General features: G+C 39.1%; 1 protein-coding gene across 1 annotated transcript in view; it reads right to left on the bottom strand.

Moving 5' to 3' along the window:
• Window positions 1–3,095: 3,095 nt before the first annotated feature.
• Window positions 3,096–25,685, bottom strand: part of FRK (fyn related Src family tyrosine kinase) — a gene marked incomplete at both ends in the record, with an annotated part of 52,210 nt that continues 29,620 nt past the window's right edge. Inside the window, 6 exons of the mRNA XM_080615897.1 lie at window positions 3,096–3,304; window positions 5,208–5,373; window positions 7,531–7,712; window positions 12,992–13,150; window positions 22,722–22,890; window positions 23,525–23,688. Of these exons, the coding sequence (XP_080472023.1) occupies window positions 3,096–3,304; window positions 5,208–5,373; window positions 7,531–7,712; window positions 12,992–13,150; window positions 22,722–22,890; window positions 23,525–23,688 (1,049 nt within the window). The remainder of the gene's footprint in view (window positions 3,305–5,207; window positions 5,374–7,530; window positions 7,713–12,991; window positions 13,151–22,721; window positions 22,891–23,524; window positions 23,689–25,685) is intronic.

Below are 25,685 nucleotides of genomic sequence, written 5' to 3'. Positions count from 1 at the left end.
AAAAGAGGGTGCAGAACACGTGCCAATGTGGTGGAAATGGTGTTCAGGCTTGGAAGACACAGTCTGACCACCTCTTTCTCTACATTACATTGCCTTGGGGAGTCACAGGTTGCCTCAAAGATGAATATAAAATAATTTCTTTGATGCAGTGCCTATAATGAGATGCACCAAAGCGAATCTATACCCTGCTTTCGGCCAGTACTGCTGCTTGCCTCCCACCCTGGGCCAGCACATATTACAGGCAGCTGGCATATCTGAACCCCATTAACTGGCTGTGGCTGTGAGAGCACGCAGCAAGAAAGCAGAAGAGTTAAAATGTCAGGATGCAGCAGCAGAGGAACGTGCTTGTCAACAGCAGACCAACATGTCAAGCTGTATTACCTGGAGGCCATCACATGCAGGTGCCCGCTCCTCACACAGCTCAGTAGGATGCAGCTCACTTGCACCCTCTGCTCCTCTCAGCTAAAGGAGGTTCATGAGGCCACGCTTGGTAGAGGTAGCTTGGAACTGCTAATTTCAGTTTGTAACATGGGGGTTATTGCACACACCCCTCAGCAAAAAGTTTCATCTCTCCTGGATAACTTAGTAGTAGCAAACAGAAAGAAACCTGCCAGGGGTGTTTTAGAGGAGACACCCATTTTTTGGTGCAGTGACTCACCATTTCAAGGAGCCTTTCTCTCTCCCTTTTGGCTACAGGAGAAATTACAAAGTATTCAGCTTATCTGGATGAACAGACCTTCTATTCCCTATGTATTGGTTTAAGAGGATAGTTACCATACAGGTGTGCTTTATTCAGAATTAGTGATATCACTTCAGTAGAGTCCTACAAGATCCTTTCACCCAAGGGCAGAGGCCAGTACAGAGCAGCTTGGGCCAGTTGGTTTAATCTGGAATTCTGAAAACTTTGCTATTCCCCTGCTGTCATTTTTTTTAATTTTCTTTTTTTCCTGGCAACTCACCTATGAGCTGCACACGTCTGTGCTTCTAAAACTGCATTTCTTTCACCAACAGTTCTTTTGAGTTGGGCAAACTCAACTTTCATTTGCAACACTCTTAATGCTTTAAGTCTGAAAAGTCATTTTAGAAATAGTGAATGAACATCAAAATTGCAAGCTTGAGGCAGAGATCTTTCCAAATAACAGCATTCCTATTCTTATTACATAAACCTGCTCTGTGGGATTTGCTAACCTCATCCTGTAACTCTGTTAAACACAGCTCCTAGCCAGATGAGAGACATGGATTGATGGAGGTTTGATATTCATAAACAAAATCTTGTTGGGGCCATGAGCCAGTAGCTAGCATGAGTCTCAAAACAAACATGGATGGAGGACAGCAGGAGACTTTAGCTAGGAGTCTCCCATTTCCCTTCATGCCAATTCTTATCAGGATGGCTTTTGCAAAGCCATTTAACCTCTTCTTCTTTCAGAGTGGATGATTACTTTCCAAAATTGCATGGATGCTATGACAGCTAATTAGTTATTGTTGCCTCATGCTTTATAAATTTAATTAGTATAAAGACGGTTAGCAGGGAGAAACAGTGCATAGAAAATGAAGGTGAACGGAGACAGAATGCTAGGAAGACTCCGAGTGTAGTAAGATAAAAAGCAGAGAAAAACAATAAATAAGGAAAGGAGTTTTAAATAGCAAGAATGTGTATGAAAGAAGAGAAAGGTGTGCTGCCTTACAAAAGTAGAGGAGGGGAAAAGGAAATTAAAAATTAGAAGCAATGCACTGAGTTGAATGGATTTGAAGTACAAAGAGAAGAAAAGAAAATGAAAAAGATGTAATAAAAGCCACCCAGCCTTTAAAGTAATGAATCTTTTCATTTATTTATACCCTTTTTTGATATTAAAAGAAAATGGTAGAACACTTATACTGAGCTCACACTATGTTAGCACAGTACAGCTCTTAATTCCTGCATTATGTTGTTAAATAATTAACTTGTGCTTCATAAGTAAATAATTAAAACTTGGTTCTCTAAGACTAACTGAGAACATAAAACTGTCAGAGTGATACCAGATTTTAGCAGAACTAATATTGTAGTAAATTAGACAAACTGCAAAAATATTCTAAAATCTGCAGCTGAAAAGACTGCTAGCAGAAGCATTTGAGCTCCATTTCCCCATGGAACAAAATAAAATGGACCATCTATTATTTAAATCTCCTATATTAAAGTTTCATCTGGAGAAGATGGAAGCATGGATTGCTAGTTCCTCTGCAAAATACCTAGATCTGCCCCTGGGTCTTGTCCTGTTGAAAAGGGCCCGTGATTTTGGCAGCAGGATAGGAAAGGGTGTCACTATAGAAGGCTAAGGCAGTCTTGAGTTCATGTTAAAATACCCTCTCCTCCAATATCCCTAAAATGAAGAACTACAAAACAAATCCTTACACCTCAACGGACAGTAATTCATCAGTTCCATGGCACTGTTTAATAACATTAAGAACAAGCAGCTTTTAAATCTAATAATATTTACTCTTGTAAAAGAGGAACAGTAAACAAATTAAAAAGAATCATTCTTTGCGTCCACAGCACAAAATAATTCCTTTTCTCCCATGAACATCTGTTTTATTTTCTGATATAGCAAAGCACAGGTACAGTCTAAGCAGGGCAATTAATCTGGATTCTGCCATCATCACCATCACAGCATTATTTTTATATTATTTTACAATGAGAGGACCTTGGAAGCACAGATCCTGCTGTGCAGAGTCATCACATTCCTTCATGAGAACAACATGGTAGGAACAAAAAATCTAAGGAACAGCAAATAATCATTCCAAACAGAAAAATGACAAAACGCTACAGTAGCTATTGAGCAACACTCATTTCATTTGTTCATTCTTGCAATTTGGTGTCTAAAAAATAAATAGAAGACATTTTAATTTTTAGAAGCCTCCACCCCTCCAGCTCCCTGATGCTTTGTCTCACAAAACACTTGCCAGCAGCAAGAATTTGAAGTGTCTTTGAGTACCAGCACAGGGATGAAAACACACCAGAATTCCTCAGCACCCCCTAAGAATCTCCACATCTGGGCTCAGGCTGATTCCACAGCCATGCTAGTAGTGCCTGTCCCTCCGTCCCCGCCTGGGGGTTCATTTCACCAAGCCTGGGCATGGGCATAGGCAGAGGAATCGGCCTCGAAGTAGCACTCAAGCTGCCCGCAGAGGGCCTCGAAGGTGGGGCGACCACCTGCCTCCGCGTTCCAGCACTGCAGCATCAGCTCATAGAGAGGCGCCGGGCAGGTCTTTGGCTGAGGAAGTCGGTACCCCTTGTCCAGCATCTGGACCACCTGGTGTCCTGGCATGCCTGCAAGCAGAAAGGAGTTCATCAGACTGCTGGGGGTCTACTTAGTGATGCCATGTGTCCATATCTGCTATTGAGATGAGGCAATGGGACACCTCACCGAGAAGTACACCTGCATGCTGAGGGCAGAGCTGGCCTCAGCAAGCGCCTTCAATGGCCACAAGCCACAGCAGTCACTAGAAGATCCCACACCAGCAGCTAAAAACACATCCAGCATCTCCCAGCTCTTTTGCCCCAACTAAGCCACCTGAGAGGCATAGTGAATGGGTTGCTCTGGGTGGGAGGCTTTTTCTCCACCACATGAGTTTGCTGAAATTTTTCTGAGATTTATTTTCCTTAATTTATTCTTAAATGTCTCTAGTCTCAGTGACTCCAAAATATCCCAAGAAAATCTGTCCTGATGCTGATATTTCTCACATTTAGAAAGTTTTCCCTAATGTGACCCTTAAATTTCCTCTGGTGCAGCTGTGTGGTGGCATCCTGCCTGCTCTGTCACTACAAGTCATGGAGAAGAAACCACTCCCCTACCTTTGCTATACATTTCTATATTAAGACTATTGTCCTTGCCTTCTAATTTTGTACTCTTTTAAGTAAATCTTGAATTGTGCAACATTTTCTTCTTTTCCCTAGATCTCTAAATGGTATTTCTTCTCTACATTACCCACTACGTATCAACATACCTCTTCTCCTAATTGATTGCTGAGGCCAAGTTCCTGAAAGTAACATTAAGTAAGCAAATAGCCATGGCAAAAGGACATTTTTTACTGTTTAAGTCACAAGTAAACTATGCCTTTGCAAAAGGGATAATGCTGAACATATTTTCAGGCAATAGTGAGAATTATGGTCTTTCGTACATATAATTTATACTTGAATAGTTTATTTATGTATGTGTGTCCATACGCCCAGACCTATAGTTTATATAAGAAAGAGTTGAGGGGTTTTGGCTTTTGTTTCCTTTCATTTTTTTTTTCTCTTTTCAGAACAGTTTCACAGGCGGTGAGGGTAGGAATCAAAAACAAAATCAATTTTTCCTTTTACAGGAAATACCAGTTTGGGACCCTGTGAAATGTAGTCTATGACGAACGCAACACCCCTCAGGCCTATACAGATGCAGCATAACTTTTTTTTGCTTTAGTCCTTCCCTTGTGTTCTCCTCACAGCACAAAATGAGTCACAGTCAATCATCTCACTGATATCTTGTGTTACTGGAGGCACAGTTCCTTGAGCATTTCTCACAGTGCTAGGAATAATAGCAGTTCACATACTTTTAAGGTTGGTGACATTTTATTCCTAATTCTTGTGATCCTTCTCTTTTTGAAGGCTTTCCAATGCAAAAGTCAAATATGAGGGAAGGGAGTAAAACCACCTGATTTATTTTTCATTCACCTTCTTCCTGAAGTGCCTGTGCAGAACTACTTCACACATAATAATCTTTTTCTTTATGAGAGATCTTCAAATAAATAAATAAATAAACCCCCAAAAAACCAAACCCTAAACAAATTCTCTCCTTCTAAAAAAAAAAAAAAAAAAAAAAAAAAAACACCAAGGGCAGGGTGGGAGACAGAAAAACCTTCCCTTTTTCCACATTCCAAGAACTGGCATCTTTGATCTGATGTTGGAGGGAAATAGCCAGCTGGCTTAGGTGCCTGCACAGTGCGGGCTGACTCCCGCCAGAGAAAGCTTGAATGGCTGCTAATCACAAACTTTGGAAAGCTTCCAGGAAGCCTGGGGCAGCCAGAAGGTCTGACCCACTAAACGGACCTCATCTGAGCTCTGAGCAGCCTTTCTTCTGTATTTACAATTTTAACCTTTAACATGCCCATAGTACAAGCACTCAACTTTTTTGTGTGTGTCATTCTTAAAGCAAGAAAACATTAGGCATCATTCTTTAGGTAAAAGCACTTACCAGCATAAGGCATCTTCCCGTAGGTGATTATTTCAAACAGAAGTATTCCAAATGACCATACATCTGACTTAATGCTGAATTTGTTGTACCGGATTGCCTCTGGGGCTGTCCATTTCACTGGAAGTTTTGTTTCAGGCCTAGCTTCATATATGTTTTCAGTTTCCACCTGTCACAGGTAAAACAAGGCAAAGCACTTAAGCACCCGACTAAGCTAAGCATGTGCTTAACCTTATCATCTTTCATCCAAGCACTTGCCTTTCATGGTGTTAAAGCATACACTTTCTGAAGTCTGTTGTTGAACTGGGCTTCACAGTTGTGCAATGCTACTGTTCATCAGAGGCTTTTCTAAAGCATTCATCATTTCAAGTGAGCACACAGCGTTGGAGTGGCTCATGATTAATTATGACCTGCTACTGTGAATTCTGGACCTGGCATGCAAGATTTGAAGTCTGTCAGGAGTGGCAGTGTAAGCATCCTGCTGACACTACAGACCAAATGGCTCTATGTCTGGTCTTTAGTAAACAGAGAAGGCAAGAGGAAGAGCTAATAAATTTCAGAATGTTTCTTCTGTGATTTATTGCAGTGTTGAAGGGCCATTGACTTTGATAACAATCACTTAAGCAGGTTTTGGGGACTAAAGAATAAGCTCTAAGTGATTCAAAATAAAATATTAGCTTACGGTGGATCCAATTAATTCATGTAAAGTGAAGATGAAAGGCACATATAAAAAGACAAATTATTTACTTGCAAATTTGTAGAATCATGTCCTTAAAGTTTAACAGCACAGACGTCTAAACTTTATTCTGTCTTTGATTCCTACATGTAATTTAGCGTATATCGGTCACATCCAAACCTTGGTCAGGTTTTTCACATGCAAATCCAGGCAAATGTGTACAAGATTTTGTTTGATTTTTTTTTTAATACAGAATGTGCATTTCCCGTCTGTTGTGCCCTATACTTCTGAAAAGACTGGTTGTTACTCTTTTGTACCTACATCTACTGATCTACTGATACAGCTAGCATCTTGACCATACTATTTCATCTCTAGAAACAAGAAATTATTTTGTTATGCTAATTAACACATACAGAAATACAGATTTTATTTCTCACACCTACTCTGGGATCTTCGAATGTGACCATGTTAGTGCTTTGGTTTAGGAGACAGAATACTCCTAAGAAAGTCTGCCAAGATGACTTTATGACAGAGTATCTCAATAAAGCTCAGGTTTAACAAGAAATGTCAGCACTTGTAAATTATTACTTTCTTTAGTGAGGACAAAGGAAGACTATCCATTGTAAGCATTGTTCATTTAAAAATATATATTTTTCATGTTAAAAAATGTGCAATCTGAACTTATGCATAACTAGAAGAATAAAAATTATGCAAAAAAGCACTTTCCAAGTCCTTTGATGCCATTGTCTAGTCATTATTCTATACTTCAGTGTGTAATAAATCCAACTCTGTTATGAACTTCAATTTCTGCTGCTTGAATGGAAAAAAACAAACGAGAAGCAGAGGGCTTTTTTCTTTGTTTTCCTCCTCACTGCAAGAACATAAATCAATAAAAACAATAATAAGACCTCAGAAATTATGGATTACATGTTGAAATCCATAAAATATGGCAAACCAAATCTTTCCAACTCTGATAAAATCATTTTCAGAGTTAGGAAATCTCATTTCTAAACCACAGCTCTTTCCTAGGGTGATCTTGGTCAGCATTACTTCGCATTCCACATCCTCAAGGGCTAGAGAAAAAAAAACAGTGCAATGGGAAAGAACTTGAAACTACATCAGATTTAAAGCTCTAAGAGATCACTTTATGAACTCCACTGTTAGCCATGGAGAGGAATAAGGTCCCTTTATTATTACTACCTGCACTTGCAAGCATCATGGAGGCAGTGGGGAAGTGAACGAAGAGAGAATAGCTGTCGATACACTTTTTTATGCCTTCCCTCACAGGCTCAGGAATATAATCTTGCCATCATTCCTGTGATCTCTCTCCATGTGGCAGACACTAGTGTTGTGGACAAAGGTTGTGCAGCAAAGGGTGTTGCTTGCCACGCTCCTTCCTTGGTGGGTGAGTGGGAAGCAGACACTGGGACGCCATCTTCAGACTGACACAAAGGCATAGGCCAGCTCCTAACCTTGCATGGGATAACACAGATAGAGGATACAAGTGAACACAGTAGAGGTCCTTGTCTCCCTGGGCATGCTTTTTGCCTGAACCTAGAAATGCAGAAGCTACAGTTCATCTTTTAGTTGACCTCCTCCACCTTGTTACCCAGAGTTAAAGTAGAGCCAGTTCACCCTCTCACAACCCACCTTAAAAACTCTTGCAAGTCCGAAGTCTGCCACTTTGTAAACACTGTGTTCACCAACAAGAACATTCCTGGCTGCCAGATCCCGATGGATATAGTTTTGAGATTCAAGGTAAGCCATCCCCGAAGCCACCTGAGCAGCCATGTCTATCTGATGTGGCAGGAAGATTTGGGAGCCTGCATCTTCTGTTTAAAAGAAGATGAAAGAAAAGATAACATAATATTTATGTTATTAACATATAAATAATATCCTGTCTTGTTCAAACAGCCATGCAATACAATAAAGTAACAGCCCAACCAAATGGAAGAGGTTAGTCAATGACACAACTAAAAGTCATGCAGCTAACTTCACGACAACTGAGTAACAGTGCCTGTCCCATCTTCTTTAACAGAGTAAATACTAAACACAGCAGTTGATCTAGGCCTGGAAGGAGCTGCTGACACAGTCTAAAGGAAAGGCATTTATCTGCTAATATAAAGGCAGATGTTTGCCTTTCTGACAAGTGCATAACCAGTTTCAAACTGCGAGAATTAATGTCAGTACTCACTGAGAGTAGCCAAAGCTGACTGAAGATGGAAAAGCACAAGATTATCCTTGTTCCGTGTTCTCCAGTAATTCTTGCTAGGAAATATACCATCTGCTGTCAACTGCAACTCTCATTTTCACTTTCCAGTCCACTTGACTGCCTCATACTGTTCTCTCTGTTGCTGCTGCTATTCAACAGTAGGACTCCTTGAGCTGCTTTCAAGTTGCCTGCCTCTCTAGAAGGACTTTCTGAAGCAATGTGCATGCCATTCTGACCACTTGCTGTAAGATCAGCAAGTCTCAGTTATAGAGATTTGGCAATCAAAAATTGCTGTTCAAATAAAGTAGGAGAAGAAATTTGAGCAGAGCAACCTCCCTCCACAAATGAAGGAAAGAGCCTTAGGCCATGAAAAACTGAAGCCAAAAATTGTAAGACAAGTACTTAAAAGAAATCATTGGAGTATACACATTACAATACAAATTCAGGGCCTTTGTGGCTTTTGGGGGGACAGCTGACCTCATAGCAAAGAATTTATACCCCAAGGTAATCTATGTAAGCCAAATCAGTGTTATATTCAAGCATCACTGTCACCTAAACTCAAATGCTGCAACACTGAAGCATGAGTGCCTACCTCTGTAGCCTCTAAAATGGTTTCAACTTTCTGTTTCAGAATTTTAACAATACCAGAAAGCTGAATGTTTGCTGCAAGGTTTATAGCAGTTCTCCTTTCTCATTACGATGGTGACTTTTCCTTACAGCCTTTCTGTTAAATAAAACATTTGTAGCTGGTGGTTTTCTATTGCTTACTTTGAATTGATTCCTGGTGAAAGCGTGTCTTAGCATTGGTTTGCATAACCTCCTCCAGTTCTGGCATTTTATCTGACCTAACCTTGCAATCACCCCTTATGAAGAGTGTGAAATTCCATTGTTTATTAATCTATTCTGCAATCTCCAGGCCTTGAATTTCCTACTTATCTGGATGTTCTGAGATGAATAGGTAAAAGAAATGAATTTTAAATTATTAAATTTGTCCCTGTACGTGCATTGTCCTACTTCCTTTTTGAGGCTAAAGTCATTGTCATGATAATCGAGCACTATGATTATTTATTTCTGTTGTTGACTCAGAAAGTCTTTTCCTCTCACACACATATATTTAACAGTTTCCTTGACCTTTAAAAGAGATGGGAAGAAAAATCAGGCTGTGTGGTAATCTATGGCTTGACCATCAAGAAAATATATCATCAGGCCACAGCATAATATAGAGCTCTAAATTTTTGCAGTTCTGATAAGTGGCAGACATCAACATTTATTATTCAGCTTGCTGGACAAAGATATACATCCATAAATTATATTTATGTAGTATTTAATCAGAAAATAACTAAATATATACAAGTACCTTGCATGAGTACCTGGGGTTTGGAAACTAGCTTATGTGACTCACTTCAAAATCCCTCTCTCTACGTTCCCTTTCACACTGCTCCTTCATCTGCACAGGCTGTGAACTACCTCCAGGTGAAAGCAGACAAGGATGCAGGCAGACCTGAGCACAGGTTTGTCATTGCTCTGGGAATGCTCCAGACAAGCCTGATACAAGCTTGCTCAAGAGCCAAAACACAGCAATGTCACAGGGGAAAAAGGATGACTCATAAGCCTCGTGTTTCTAATGAGCTGCTTCAGTGCAGGACAGGAGCTGGAGCTGCTAACCGCTCCTTGTCTTATGCCCTGCAGGACACACAGGTGCACTGTGCTAAAGGACAAGGATGAGATCCACCTCTAATGGTGAAGTTGCAGCTGAAAGATTTTTTCTTCCACTAGGCCTTGTTTGGTACCCCAGATCGGGCTGGCCTACTGTCTTTAGCATATGGGCTGAGGAGGGGAAGAGGCCACAATTGCTTTGGATGCTGAAGTATTGCTTGGAGGGTTTCTCTGTGTGAGCTGGTTCTGCGCTGCTGCTGCTCTGGAGCTAAAGAAGAAAAAGCTGTAAGGAGGAGCCTCAGCTGACCAGGAGCTGCAAACTGCACAAAGATAGAGGATGAAAGCACAATTCTCTTTGGGATCTGAAGTCCAAATCATGTACAGTTGTCTCATAAAGTTTTCTGACTATACTGCCAAAACTCCAGGTTGGGCCAGCCAAGCACACAAGTTCAAGCACAGTACTACATTAGTGCAACTACAGAGATTTCCAGACCAGAGCCAGCTCCCAAGTGGCTAGTTCAGAGCAGGTCAGAAGAGTTAACAGCTGCATTCATATGTGTATACATGTACTTCAGCTTGTTTTAAAGTTTTTTAAAGGAGGAAAAACTACAACAAAAGAATAAAGTTAATGTAACTTCCACACTCAAAACCAGGCACTACCGGTGAATTTATAAAAGTTTCCCATGACTTATTCTTTATCCTATAAAGAAAATGTAGTGCCTCCATGTCCTTTTTTACTAATATTTTTTGACAAAACTATTGCCCTTATACGAAAAATTTATTAGAGAAAATATTAAAGAAGGCTTAGGGTCTACACCCTGTTCTAAGCAATCATTCACAACATCTCATATAGGCCAGACAGGAAAATATTCTCATTGACAGATGTCTGACATTAAATAAATAAATAAATAAATAAATAAGCAGCACTTTCTCCATTTGAGAGCATTGCCTCTGTAATAATTCACTGAACCTCAAGACTGTGTCCCTGCCAGAACAAGCTCCAGGTCTATCAGACTTGATAAAAACACTCATACATTTTATGCCAATTTCATTCACATCTAATAACAAAGAAAAGTTTTCAGTTGCATTTTTCTCATATTGGTGGCAGCTCAATAACTCTGCTTAGCAGTGTTCATCAAGAAGTATCCCAAAGTACATTTACAGGGTGCACAGGGAATTCACATGCCCGTCATTATTAAGTAGCTGTCATTATGGTGGTATGAGATAGTCACTATGCATGAAATATCAGGGAATTTTCAAAGCTGGAAAAACATACCATGCATTTCTAGGAGGGGAAACTTGACCAAAGAACAATCTCTGGGCTTTCTCTCTATTGTAGTTTGCCATATTTACCCATAGTGCACACAGAAACCCAGTAGCCTTCTGGAAATATCTTCCTGCAGCGGCTGAGTATCAAGAAAGCTTATCAGGATCTGTGCACTGATCACCAGCCAATACAGATCACTTTGAGTCACAGGGCTTTACAAACTTCAAATCTCTTTCCTTATTACTGTCATTGACGGCAACAACTTTTCTCTGACTAACACTTATCAAAGTACCTGGATCTCTGCCTCCACCTCTCAGTTCTCTTTATCTCCCTGAGCACAGGCCATCAGACAAGGAGACACACCATTAGTGTGGGTTTCAACCGGCCATTTTTACAGTTATCTTGACAGCTGCCTGGGAACCAGCTGACTTTCCTCGGTCTCTCCAGGGCTACAGGAATGAGGATTTGGGCAAAGATTAGACCACATACGTGCATTGCCCACAGCAAGGGAAGCTGCTGTGCATGTGCTGGCAACTGATCCACACACAGGATGCAGAGCTGATGTGTCCTGGACATGTTGTACTCTGTCCACAACCAGGCTAATTTCACCTCTGCAATAGTTGTGACTCATCCTGTCTCCCTCAGAGCTATTTCTGTGGTGCAATAAATGTTTTAATGCACAGCAATCATTTTCTGATGTGCCAGGCTCTTTCAATCAGATAAGTAGCAATCTGCACACAAAGGAATCAAAGACAAGAATTTAAATGAAATTTGTGCATTGCTACCTCTAGCCACTTAAAAAAAACCCTGTAGCTGGTCCGGTCCAAGCTCAATGCAGCCCATTCCTTGGTGGGGCTGTCACTCTACCAGAGATTTCTTTTGCTGTAATTGTTCCTGGTCTCAGCCTCACTTAAAAAATGGTTCCAGAGAGAAGATGGCAGAAGGCATGTAACACGGTAAATACTGTCTGTGGTATTTAGCAGGGCTCTGCCTTATGGGCTGGACAGAGAAAAAAAATTCAGCAAGACAATTGCAGTGAACATTTTGTCTTCAAGAGATAGTGACAGCCTTAAAGACACTTAGCACCTCAGAGACATCTGCTAAACTGAAAACGGGTAAGACTAGAGTCAAGTATTTCTCAATAGCAGGGGTGAACTTGAAGTGCAATCATTATGCTACTCTGCTTCATGCTGTACAACTTTATTTTTAATTATTATTTGCCTTCAAAAGAGCACTTTGAAGTGCTGATGAGATAAAAGCCCTGATGCGATAGGCAAGGGACAAATTCACAGTGAAAGGCTATCCCTGCCTAGTAATGGATTTCAAAGCTGTTAAGTACATTTTGTGGAAGTGCCTCTATTTCATGTCAAATACAATAACCTATCCTTCTGGATGCTTATATTTTTATTCTGTCAGTGTATATTCCCATCTACTCATAGAACAGGGTGAAAAAAATGTGGGTCATTATAAGGCAAGATTCAAACTGTGAAAATACTTTGGATGGATGCTGAGAAGGGGCTATTCATCAGGGACTGTAGTGACAGGACAAGGGGTAACGGGTTCAAACTTAAACAGGGGAAGTTTAGATTGGATATAAGGAAGAAATTTTTTACACTTAGGGTGGTGAGGCACTGGAATGGGTTGCCCAGGGAGGTTGTGAGTGCTCCATCCTTGGCGGTGTTCAAGGGCAGGTTGGATGAGGCCTTGGGTGACATGGTTTAGTGTGAGGTGTCCCTGCCCATGGCAGGGGGGTTGGAACTAGATGATCTCAAGGTCGTTTCCAACCCTAACTATTCTATGATTCTATGTCAAAAAATCATAAACCTCTTTCTTTCCTCTTTTCTCATCCCCACACGTGACAAATAATGTAGCCTTTGTATTAAACCAGACTGCTGTACTTCTATCTTTATGTTAGTGTATTTACTAAACTGTCACCTGTAACACCCCTTGAAATGAGTTTATAGCCATTTGCTTACTTTGAAGGTATTCGAGAAGACTTCCATATCTCATCAGCTCAGTAATAATGTAAATTGGGTCCTCCAACGTGCAGACAGCATAAAGCTGTATAAGCTTTGGATGTCTCAAGTTCTTCATTATTTGTGCTTCCCTCAGAAAGTCTTTTGGATCCATTGAACCTGAAACAACAGTATATAACAAAACATAAGCTGAGGTTATTAAAGGCCTTCCTACCAGCCTGGCAGTCTTAAGGGAATAACTGAGATTGTTTTCTGTCTTTCAAAGTGCATTAGCATCTCAAATCTTCACAGTTCCCACAGAAAACAGACAGTGCAGCGGAAATAAACAGTTAATGTCCATGCCAGTTGCTCAGGGACAGGGAACATATGTGTTCCAGCCTCCAGAAATATAAAGGCTAAAATTACCCACCCCCTGGCCTCCTCCAAACAGGAAAAAAAGTGAGGATAGACTGTTAACTGGTATAATTTAAGCAAACAATTATGTTACAGCTGATTAAGGAAATGACCAAAGACTGAGGAAAGGGTGCCTAGGTAATGAAGATAAAATTTCTGACTGAAAAATAGTGTTGTGATAAGAATTTGTTGCACCATTTTTTCTGCTTCAGCCATCAAAGCCTGAAAGCATTGAAATCATGTTAGCATATAAGGAGTAGATGTGTGCATTTATATAAATAAACAAAAAACCCTATATATAAGATTCACATAATAGCAATGTTATTAGAAATACCAATGTATGCATAGATGTAACACTAATTTTACATTCCCTTAAATGAAGAAGTATCTTAATGGGTAATGATCCCAACTTTTTAATTGTTAGATAAGGTCATAGTATCTCTAGATCTATTCATACACACAGTGAGCCAATGCATAAACTGTATCAAAGAAACCATACAGAAATGGCACAGTGAGTTAAAATCAGTGTCATATTCAGTGTTAGAGCTCATATGTCCTGAACAGGGAATTGATTAGAAAAAGTATACACAAATCAAGAAGCAGAGCTTTCTCTATGAATGATCCAGTAGAGATCAGATATTCTGAGATGTTTGAGGAAGATGGTAAATAACATCTACCTTTACAATATTTGTAGAAACAAATGTGAAATTATCCAACTAGTCAAATATTTCCTTCCCCAAAATCAAAACAGCTTCATTAAGAAAAGTCTTCAGTGTAGGTGGGAAGGGCAAATGTACCCAAGTCTAGTTTGCTCTATGCCACATTTAAAACCAAACTCTTTTCTTAGTGTAAGCAGAATGAGTCATTTGAGAAACCAAAGCTGCAAGAGTCTTTATTTTGTTTTTTTTTTTAACATTAGGTAACCAACAAGGTTCATTTGGGAGTCTGGCTCTGTTCCAAACATGAATGTTTAAATGAAGCAAAATGCTGGGAGGATGCTAAACGGCTCAGCAATAAAACTGCAACAGAAAACCTGTTCTACAGAATGCACTTGTAATTCAGCATGGGCACCTTCACCCTAGCATCTACCTTGAATGCCACCTCCTGAAAAGTGCTCCAACCTATTTTCCAAAACATAGCAATGATGTGTGATTTCATACCCTTGTATCAATGCAAAAGGAATGACTCAGAAATGCTTCTGATACGGGCTTTATGAAAAAAGAGCCACTTGACTTTGTAACTTGTGAGAGCAAAGATTATTGCAAGGGACAGGTGCTTCTCTCCCCTGTGTCCTTGGCAATCCCATGGGGTCCAATTTGACAATACTGTGTAGCCTGCCCTTAGGAGGAATGGTGAAAGTTAATGGATTTCCTTGTTATCAATAAATGGATAGCAGCCAGTAATACATCTCAATAGGTACAGGCTATACACATTTCTTTTTGTCACTGTCGTAGGAAAGTGGTGGCCTGCATGAAAAGCAAATGACTCATATTTGGTCTGGATAAAACAGAGATTAGGACAGTCAGGTGGAAAAAAAAAGATCTGCAATACTAATGCTATGACCTTTTCCTGTTTAAAGCAGCACAATTCTTACCGCTCTATTTGAACTTTACACCAATCTTAGGTTTTGAAATAGAAAACTAGGGCTGTGTTTATAGAGTTTGGACTCACCTTAGTACTGATTTAATACTGTGGTCCATTTGCTTACTCTTTTTAAGATATATGCATTTATCATGGAAATCACCCTAAAGTCTATAAAGAAGGTGCGTGGTATGAAGTATTCTGCCTATAAAGGTAAATGCATAAGCATGACAAGTGATTTAACATCAGTGCCAAATTAGACAAGTTGATCCTAAGAAGGATAAAGTATATACTAACTTGGGGTCTACCAAATAACCTGCCCTCCTCTATGGATCATTATACAGGATTTCTTCACACCACAGAAAATGACAGTTTGATTTGTTCCCATCATCAAAGTTTGCCTAGAAGGAGTCTCTCAGTTTAATCATGCTATAAACTTCTTCCAACAACTGAAACCAAGCAACCTGTTTTTCACATGCGACAACTTCCAATAAATTGATCAGGGGGGAAGTATTCTATTATCCAAATAGCAGCAAATCCTTCTTTACTTTGTAGAAGTAATTGATTATAATAATGATAACCAGTGACAAAGATCACTTAGTATTTCCTGCATATTTTAAAGAGCCTATGTAACCTCCAGTTTTATTTTGTTCATATCTTTAAGTAGCACAAGTAGCAGACAGTGACCAAAACCCCCCAGAGCCCTATAGCTCTTATACTGTAGTTAATAAGTTGATTGGATGCTAACTGAAAAAGTGTCTTTATCAGTGTTTTGTCTAAGATTAGTTTTTACCAACTAGATAAGCAAAGGAGAAACTGCTTCTAAACCCAAGCAAACATGATTGTTACAAACAACAGATAAAGCCTGTCACAATAGTGCCAAAGAAGTTCCAATGCATTTCTTTGAGGAAGTATATATAAGTGAAATATGTAAAATATATGCCACATGGAGTTTCAGATAACTGGGCTTTTTTTCCTTAGTCTGTAGCTGAATTACAGGCGGTTTTGATGAAGTATATTTTCAGTAGTAAGTGCTAAACAGTATCAAGAGCAGATTACTGTAAGTAGAAAACACTTTATCAAAAACCAACTAGTTAACAGGAGCCTCTACAGAAACAAGAAGTATCCATTGTAGAAGACACCAGTTTATGAGTAGAATGATGAATACCTGAAAAAATAAGGTTTTGATAATTTGTTTTTTTGAATGAAAAATGCTTTTGTAAATGTCAGAGTCCTTAAGAATAAAATGTTGGAATTTGTTTCTTTGATGTGGTCTATGATGCGCTGTTTTGCCAGAAATCACCTCTAGTTTAAGCCTACTTAAAGCAGGTGTACTAGTTCTGGTTACTTTCTTTCTGAAAATACTTTTTTCCAGTACTGAGAAAACTACAGTATAAGATAAAGACTCATAATATGGAAATGAGTTAGAGAGAGGTCAGCCATTTTCCAGCTTCCATTGGCCTAAAGGTAAGTAGCCCTTAAATATTTAACAAACGCCTCCTGAGATCCTTTGTTCGCAACTTTCAATAAACTTTCCCAAATTACTTCAAACTACCCTTGTACTTCAGAGCAACCTTGCCTTCTGAATAAGTTTATTCAAAATGAATTAATGTACAGAGTACACTGAGCGTATATTTTGGTCTTCTGAATAAGATTATGTGTAATAAAGAAATATAACATTTAAAAGACCAAGTTTTTGGTAACACAAGAGACAATGTAAACTGTTCACATTAACAGGAGAGTATCTCAGGTATCTAACAATCCCCGAGCAGTTTTCTCACCATACAGCAGTGAAATTACAACTTAGTGTAAGGTTAGGTACTGAACAAAATGGAGTTTCTCTTTTCAGGGAAACTGGGTGGCTTTCCTGAGTGCAGAGCATTTTACACTGTGTATGCACTAAAGAGATGACATATTGAAGAACTGAAAATACTATTAATGCCTCCACTGACAGCACCAACCCAGACACTATTTTGGGAAAGTCTCCTGAAAAAAAAAAAATAAAAAAAATGCTTGGGCAGTTTCCATGCAAAGAGAGAAGCTTGGGAGATGCTTTACAGTGTGGTAATGACAAATGCATCTGTCAACTTGAATAGGCATAAGGAACTTTCTCAGATAGGATTAATTGGTGATGATAGATGTCTGCTTTACACGCTGACAGTTGGAGAAGCAAGCTACCCCAGACAATAGGTTCTAGAGAATCCATCACACTCAGCACAGGACAAAGTGCAAATCCCTGCTGTAATGATTTCCACTTAAATAGAAAAAATAATGTCGCAGTGAGGAAATAAAAACAGAAATGTGAAATGACATGTTCAGGGACCTACATCAAGACAGTGGCGTGCAAAGCCAAGAACAGAAATAGCAATTTTCCTATTTTTCTATCTGCTGATCCCTACACCTCTTTGATGACTGTGGGTCAACAACTCAAAAGTCAGAGATGTTCTTTAAGGCAAAGATGTTCTTGTGTTTCAGGTTTTTTATTCACACATCCATCACTATATTTTTGCTGGTAAAATGTCACAGATGTCTCCAAAGCAGAGTCAAACACCAGTGAACAAAAAGAATGAGGCATCACATTACTACTGCTTTTTCATATAATCACTGTAATCAACAGATTGCAACAACAATAAGGAGAGGTAACAAGCAAAACATGGACTGAATTTTTAGAATTTCATTTGGGAATGGCAGGGAATATCAGTTATTGTAATGGTGGTGAAGGCACAAGGGGTGGGCTGTGTCTAAATTGTCCACTTTGGTGCTGTGATGATATTATTTTGATCTTGGTGTGGGGAATTCTTTTTGTTGATGTGAGAGAAGTTTGTGAAGTTAGTATGATCAGTGTAGACTTTCATGAACATTCTTAAATATGTGATTAACCGAGGTGGGGTTGTAGTGTATTGGGTTTGCACAGCAAGGTTTTGGTAGAGGTGGGGCTAGAGGGGTGGCTTCTGTGAAAAGCTGACAGAAGCTTCCCCCATGTCCTATAAAGCCAATGCCAGCCAGCTCCAAGATGGACTCACCACTGGCCAAGGCTCAGCCCATCAGTGATGGTGGTGGCACCTCTTGGATAATGTATTTAAGAGATAAAAAAAAACCAAAACAAAGACACCTGCACCATAGAAACTGCAGCTGGAGAGAGGAGTGAGAATATGTGAGAACAACAGCCCTGCAAGACAGCAGGGTCAGTGAAGAAGAAGGGCAGGAGGTGCTCCAGGCACCAGAGCAGAGATTTCTCTGCAGCCTGTGGTGCAGACCATGGTGAGGCAGCTGTGCCCCTGCAGCCCGTGGAGATCCATGATGGTGCAGGTCTCTATCTGAAGGAGGATGTGACTACATGGGAAGCCTGTGTTGGAGCAGGCTCCTGGCAGGAACTGTGGCCTCGTGGAGAGAGGAGCTCACACTGCAGCAGGTTTGCTGCAGGACTTGTGACCCCATGGCGGACTCACGCTGGAGCAGAAGGACTGCACCCATGGAAGGGACCCACACCGGAGCAGTTCATGAAGACCTGGAGCTCGTGGGAAGGACTCACATTGGAGAAGTTCATGGGGGACTGTTTCCTGTGGGAAAGACCCCATCCTGGAGCAGGGAAAGAGTGTGAGGAGCTGTCCCCATGAGGAGGAAGGAGCAGCAGAGACAACATGTGATGAACTGACCACAGCCCCATTCCCCATCCTCCTGTACTACTGTGGAGGAGAAGCTAAAGAATTCAGGAGCAAAGTTAAGCCTGTGAAGAAAGGTGGGGGGAAGGTGGTTTTAAGATTTAGTTCTTATTTCTCAATATCCTACTCTGATTTGATTTGTAATAATTAAAGTGATTTCCCCAGATCAAGTCTGTTTTGCCTGTGACAGCAATTGGTGAGTGATCTCTCCCTGTCCTTATCTCAACCCATGAGCCTTTTGTAATATTTTCTCTCCCCTGTCCGGCCAAGGAGAGGAGCTGATAGAGCAGCTTTGGTGGGCACCTGGCATCCAGCCAGGGTCAACCCACCACACCAAAAGACTCTAATTTAATCATGAGTCTTGTGATTCTTCTTGCAAGATTAATTGAAATCGTGTATAAATACAAAGATCACAGACTAATCATTCTCATGTTCTGAAGGTCTCCATAATCTACTACTGGCTCTTGATGGAAGTCTCCAAAGAGTCAGGGGAGGGAAATCGGTCTTGGATAAATAGATTTCGTCTTCTGATATTCTTGATAGTGAAGTATTGAATATTCTGTTTAGAGATGGACAACAAATTGCTAGCAGAAACAGGAATGTGTTGAAAAAAAAAGACGGTTCATTAAATTGGAAAACATCTCTGGTTGAGTTCTTTCTCCTTCAAAATTTCTGTTACAATCCATAAGGACTGTGCCTGGAGCTGTTGTCCATAGCCAGTAAACTGCAGACCCCAAATGCTAAAGCTGCTTACACTAGCTACTCCCTAATCATAAAGGCAGGTGGTGACACCCCACCAGGTTCATCAGAAGACATTTTCTGTGGCCTCCTTAGGAACCAAATCCTTCTGCAGTTCCTGGTCAGAGGGTTCCAAGGCTGACCACTTTAAGATCTCATAGGCTCCACCACCTCAACATTTTCCTCAGTTTTATTACGTTTGTAAATTCTGTGGAACTGCAGAACACTGCTGGTAGCTGAATTTGCCTCCTCCAACTGTAGGCCATTATTCAGGTGCCCAGACTTTGCAATCGATGGAAAGAAACATGCTTTAATAACATGTTATTCTCCCATTATAATGTACATTTCTAATCTATAGTTTGATTTACCTGACGTGTAAGTGCTTATTTCTTCCCAGTAATTACTAAAAAAGCCTGACATATCTAAGATGTTAGATGCCTAAAAATAGGGAAAATGTATCTAGTATGCTATGCCTCAATGTTTCTGAAAGAAAGACTTGTGAAATTTCCAGTTTGTGTGCAATATGTAAAAAATTGGCTCTTACTTCAGATTGGAATGGAAACAGATTTCTGAATACCCTAATTATTCACAAGTCAGGAATCACACATTTGCATCAAGTGAGAACTGGCTCTGGAAAAAATCCATCATGAGAATTTTGGAAGCTTAATTATTCCTACACGTTGGAAGGTCATGTACCTAAACACAATCATTTTATGCCTTTTAGCAGCAAGAGCTAAATTAGTGTGAGTCCAGAAAAACTGCCTCACAAATAGGAACGCCATATAACAAGAAACTATATTTAGCCTTTCTAAAGACAATTGAAAATTGGTTTAACTTGCTCCATATACACACCCAGAACAAAAAGAAAAAATAATGCATACATAGAAGCTTTTATTTTATCACAAGAAGACATAACAAGTGTCAAAGAGAAGACATCGAGTAAATCCAGATGAGAAATTAGGCCCACATTCTTACAGACATAGTGATATACCATTGATAGAAACTGTCAAAGACAGCAGAGGTAACTTCTCTTTGTGCTTCCACCTCAGGACTTGAAGACTTCTACTTGCTATATAGGAAAGAACAAGCTGTGTTTTGATTAAATATAAATACTCTATATCAGCAGAAGGGTGAAGTGAAATGGCATAAACCAGACAAGTATTCAGACTATACGATATAGGGCAAATGCACACTGCAAAATAATGCTCAGCAGAAAAATTCAAAATAGCCAAAATCCCTTGTGTTCTTCAGGCCTACAAATCTATGATGTACTGGTTTCACTCTATTCTTCTATATTGTTTGCTATCTGATTACCTTACTTGATTAACCTGCTCCAACTTGGTAAAGAGAGCATGGTTCCATGTTATAATTTCTATTGAGGTAAAGCCATTTTAATAGAACCCTCTCTATCTCAGCCCCCAATATTTGACAGAATACTCTGTTTATCACATTCCTCTGTTGTTCTGATGACTTTCTTTTTCCAGCAGGTCTATACTGTAAAGCAGCTTAGCAAAAAGATTTTGATTTAAAATACACTCTTTACTCCCCCAGTGTAAAGATTTAGATCTTTGAGCCAAGCAACAGGACATGGTCATTTTACAGTGTGTTACACTTGAAGCCTGAAATGTCACCTATGTGAATATTGGAAGCTTCAGTCATCAACATATAACATGACGTATTTCTTGATTACTCATAGAATAGAATCATAGAATCACAGAACTACTGTTTTCCATTCACTTATCATCTTTTTATTATGATGAATAAAATTGCCAAACCTAGCCTCTGCTGCAATTTTATTAGTATCAAACTAAGCATTTACTTAGATTAGGGTGAGGGTATTTAATTATTGAAATGTTATTGCTCATGAGTAACGAGAACAAGCTATGCAAAACCAATGTGCTGATTACAGTAAGGCACTCCAAGTGGTGAAAAACATTGTGTAGAAGAGGACAATTCCCTAGAGAAATGTACTACAAGGTTAAATGCTTCCATTTGAGACTGTTTGAACTGGATATGTAGAATGAGATAGTTCACAAAGTACAGTGATAAGGGATTCAGTATCACCTATCAAGTTTCTCATGGTGGCTTTAATAATCAAAGTCTTTATTCTAAGCACCACTAAATGCAATGCTCTATTTCCTTATCACAATATTGTATCACAAACTGTGCTATCTAAGCATCACATCCAGGTGGAGATTTTATCTTCCCTAACTTAATATAACACACTGTGAAATCAATAGGACTACTACTGTTGACCTTAACAGGAGTCAGACTAGAGTAAAAAAAAAAAGAAATGGAAAAAGTATTGATTAAACAACCCTTTTTCCCAGTTGAACTATGATACTACAAAAAGTACTGCAGTAGAAGGGGGTTCTTAGTCTGAGCAGTTTCTCTAATTTCAGTTAAACAGAAAAAAAAGTGCCTTTTTTTTTGCTTTTGATTTGCAAGTCCCAAAACACAAACAATATCCTGATACAAGATAGTCCTAAACCACATGCTTAAATTCCTCCCTGTTCAGGAGACCATTCAAGCAGAGCTCAGGCATATTGTTCTTATTCTGAATCAAAGATCTGAATCTGTTCTGCTTCCTGAAACATGATCATAAATGCCCAGCAAAAGCTTTTTCAATTAACCGCAGCTCATTATATTATCTCTTTTTTAAAAAACACATATATCATCCAGGCTACCTTTCTTATTGTTGTGGTTTAAACCACGACACTTATCTATGTGGTTCTTGCCATCTGTTGGCAGGTATTTAACGTTGTCAATTTAGAATGCACAAATTACTTGAAGTAAATAAAAAATAATTAAGAAAAATGTTAAAAGCTGTATTAGTAACAAGCCTATATTATATGCAAATATTGAGTGTTAAAAATTTTGAGAAATCGCAATTGATCAATATTAACATTAAAGCACTTCTTAAATACAAACTGAACATAGTACGTATTCTATATTACCAAAGGAATCATTATAATATAGCATCTAAGTCAGTAGAAGAAATTCTGCAGATGACAAACAAGTAGTAGATTGATGAAATGCAGTCATTCAATTCCCTACAAGCAAGACCATACAAGCAAGACCATACTAAAGAGATGTCCTTGCTAGGGTTGCCTTTTTATGTAATATAGACGTTGAATGATTTCAGTTCATATGGAAATAGAAAACTGTACAAAATTTTAATCCAAAATACCAAAAAATATCTGGACCTTGATCTGTACTAACCTTCATGTTTAAGTGCATAGGTTTTAAGAATGGTTGCATATACAGAAAGGCTGTCCGTTCAGTAGCATTTTAAAAATAAAGGATCACCCTTGCTAGCATTTCATATTATTAGCATTTAAAAGTAACTCACATACCTGGTTTTAATGTTTTGATTGCCACGGGGGTGGTATTATTCCACAGTCCTTCCCATACCTCACCAAACTGACCAGATCCTAATTTTTTCAAAAAATTCAGAGATTTTCGGTCTATCTCCCACTGATCAACAGTTTTATATGACAAATCAAAAGTAGTAGGAATTTGTACCTGGTAAAGGAAAATAAATAATACAGTAATTGATACTTCTAATATTTTTTCAACAGCATATGCAAGTTGTTGTTAACTATGTCATGTAAAGTCATAACTGATATAAATAATGTTTCCTTATAGTACACACATGTGATAAAGTGAGCTGAGAACATAAAATACAGCCCACATCCTGGGTATTCTTTTTTTTGTGAGAAATAGGAAATACTCCAAAGAAAATACTCTGCCATTAAAAGTAAAAATTAGAAATCATCCCTCTAGCAAGCTTTTCCAACAGTGACGTATTGCTTGCTTGAACCTTGTGGTTTTGTCTCTGTAATTACTTATGGACAGCTAGAGTTATGACATTGGAGATTTCATCTCCATATACATTTATAAAAAAGTATTCATAAATCATGATGTGGCATATTTTCTCCTACACTACATGACAGTTTGTCCAAAACACCATAGTGTTTTATTATTAACATGTCAGCTTCAAGAATGAAAGAGTAGCACTACCCAGAACTTTCTGAAAATAGGCAGATCATCAGCATTTTGAACTGGTAGAAGCAGATATGGGGTTAACACCTTCTGCCTGATCTCTGATAAGTTAGCTTGCAAAAAGTGCATTGCATAGTGCAGCATCCACTCTTACCTTTGGGCATGGCTTTCCAAGCACGACGCAGAGGCCATCACTGTTCTTACTATAATAGTCAACAAACTCATTCAGAGTTTTGAAAGTTTTCCTTCTGCTTAGGAAAAAGCCTCCTTCATCCAGCTTTCTGATCCTGTAGTGCTTTACAGACACACCATCAAAAACTAAGAAAATTTAAACATATTAAGTTTCCAGGAATTATAGCAGTGGTACAATATAACCTATGGCCAAAGCATCATATGGTTCCTAAATATATTTATGAGGACCTTAAAATAATTTATTTTAGTTTCAAAGATGACAGCTAGAAAAATATCTTTCAAACCAAAGTTCACTGTTTAGATACCTAACATACTTAGCCTATAAGTCTTCAGCTGTTTAGGTATGGAGATTCTTCCTTACAACATAAGAATTTACACAAAAATATATAAATACATCTGTTTTGAGGCAGCTCATACTTTCCATCATTTAGGACAGCAAAAACAGCCAGAGGCATCTAATTGAATCATTTAATCAGTTTTTAATATTTCATTTGTCAGTGTTAACATTCCAAATAGCAGCTGCTGGGCCGGCAGGCATTTTAGAGCAAACAGATATAACCTCCACATGGCCATGATTCTCTGCAAAGCACTCACATCTTCCATTGGTTTTACTGCATTTTGTGCATGTTTGGAATATGTAAAAAACAGGCCAATAATGCTCTGTTTCAAGTAGCTGGTGACTTTCTTTCCCTTGAAATGTATTTTATTCTAATCTGTTTTTTCCTAATCAATAAGACTTTGTTCTCCTCACCCTCTGCAGGTTATTTGCACACATTTCATGACACCCAAAGTGTCCTCCCCTGTGACTGTGTGAGCATTCTTTAGATGTATCAGAAAGAAGCATGTCACTGCATGCTTGGTGTAGATCTGGACCAGCAAAGACCAGAGACAGACAAATGAAAAATGGACTGTCATTCATCTAGTGCATTATTTAAGGAATACTAGGCTTGTAATGGCCATTTCTGATGTCTCCATCATATATGACTTTGAGCAACAGTGTTGAAAGCAGAGTGCATGCAACCCAGGGAGTACTCAAGAGAATCCATTGGGGTGGGGAAAAAAGTATTTTTGTACCATTAATAAATAAGATAAAATAAGTACTTTAAAATGCTGTTTATTTCATCTTTATCTCATCCTTTTTGTGTGTGTGTATGTTCTATAATGTACATAATCTATCAGTACAGTAGTACATGTATATGACTTACAAATAAATAAATGAACGCATATTGGGGATTAAGACCAAAAATCTTTTGACAGGGGTGCACAATCAAAAAAGTTTGGAGACCATTAGCTTAAAGATCTCCTATATTAAAAAAATATCAGTAGTAGCAATGGTGGCTGAGCATCAACAGAGAGGGCAGTTCTGAAGAGCTGGGAGTTAGCTGCTGATGCATGACATTCCATGACTGAGACACCACTGTCCATTTCCAATGGGCAATGGAGAGTTTATGTTACATACTGAAGGGTAAGGGATTTAGATACTACTAATGTCATGTCTGTTAACTCTAATATTAATAGTGAACAATGAACAATGATAAGTAGTGTGATAAATTTTCTGCATCTCAAACAGAAGATACATGCATCAGGAGAAGGAGGTTTTCAGATCCTAGGAATTGCAGGCGGAAAAATGCTTAGAGCTCAAGGAATAGTAGCAAGCTGTAATGAGATTAAGTGAGACGAGTATTTGAAGGTGTGGAGAGGTATTTTTGTCACCTGTTAGAGCTGGTGTGGAAGCAAGGTGAAGGGAAACAGGCTGCCTAATCAGGCTGGGGACCAGTGAGACTGAGAATCGAGAAAAAAAGGCAAATGGGAATAATCTAGTGAGCTTGGGGAATAGGTCAGAAGGAGAAACACTGGAGTAGGACTAAATGTGAAGCACCTAATTTTGGTAAAAGGCACGTAGCAACAGGTAAAAAAAGGGGAGAAAAATCAGAGCGGTCTCCCAGCCTGCATTTTAAACAATAAGATGGATGCAGAAAGATATCTCAAAGGAAGGAGGTTGCCTCAGTTGCCATCCTGGTCCTCATCACCAAACATTACACCTTTGCAATAGACCAGGTGTCTCCTTCCACATCCATCAGTTTGGGAGATTGCCATTGTCCAGTTCTCAAGCCCCTTGCACA

The sequence above is a fragment of the Psittacula echo genome (assembly GCF_963264785.1).
Source record: "Psittacula echo genome assembly, chromosome: 4".
Taxonomy (NCBI): Eukaryota; Metazoa; Chordata; class Aves; order Psittaciformes; family Psittacidae; genus Psittacula; species Psittacula echo.
Note: the sequence above shows the minus strand (reverse complement) of the source record. Positions and strands in the feature narration are given on the sequence as shown.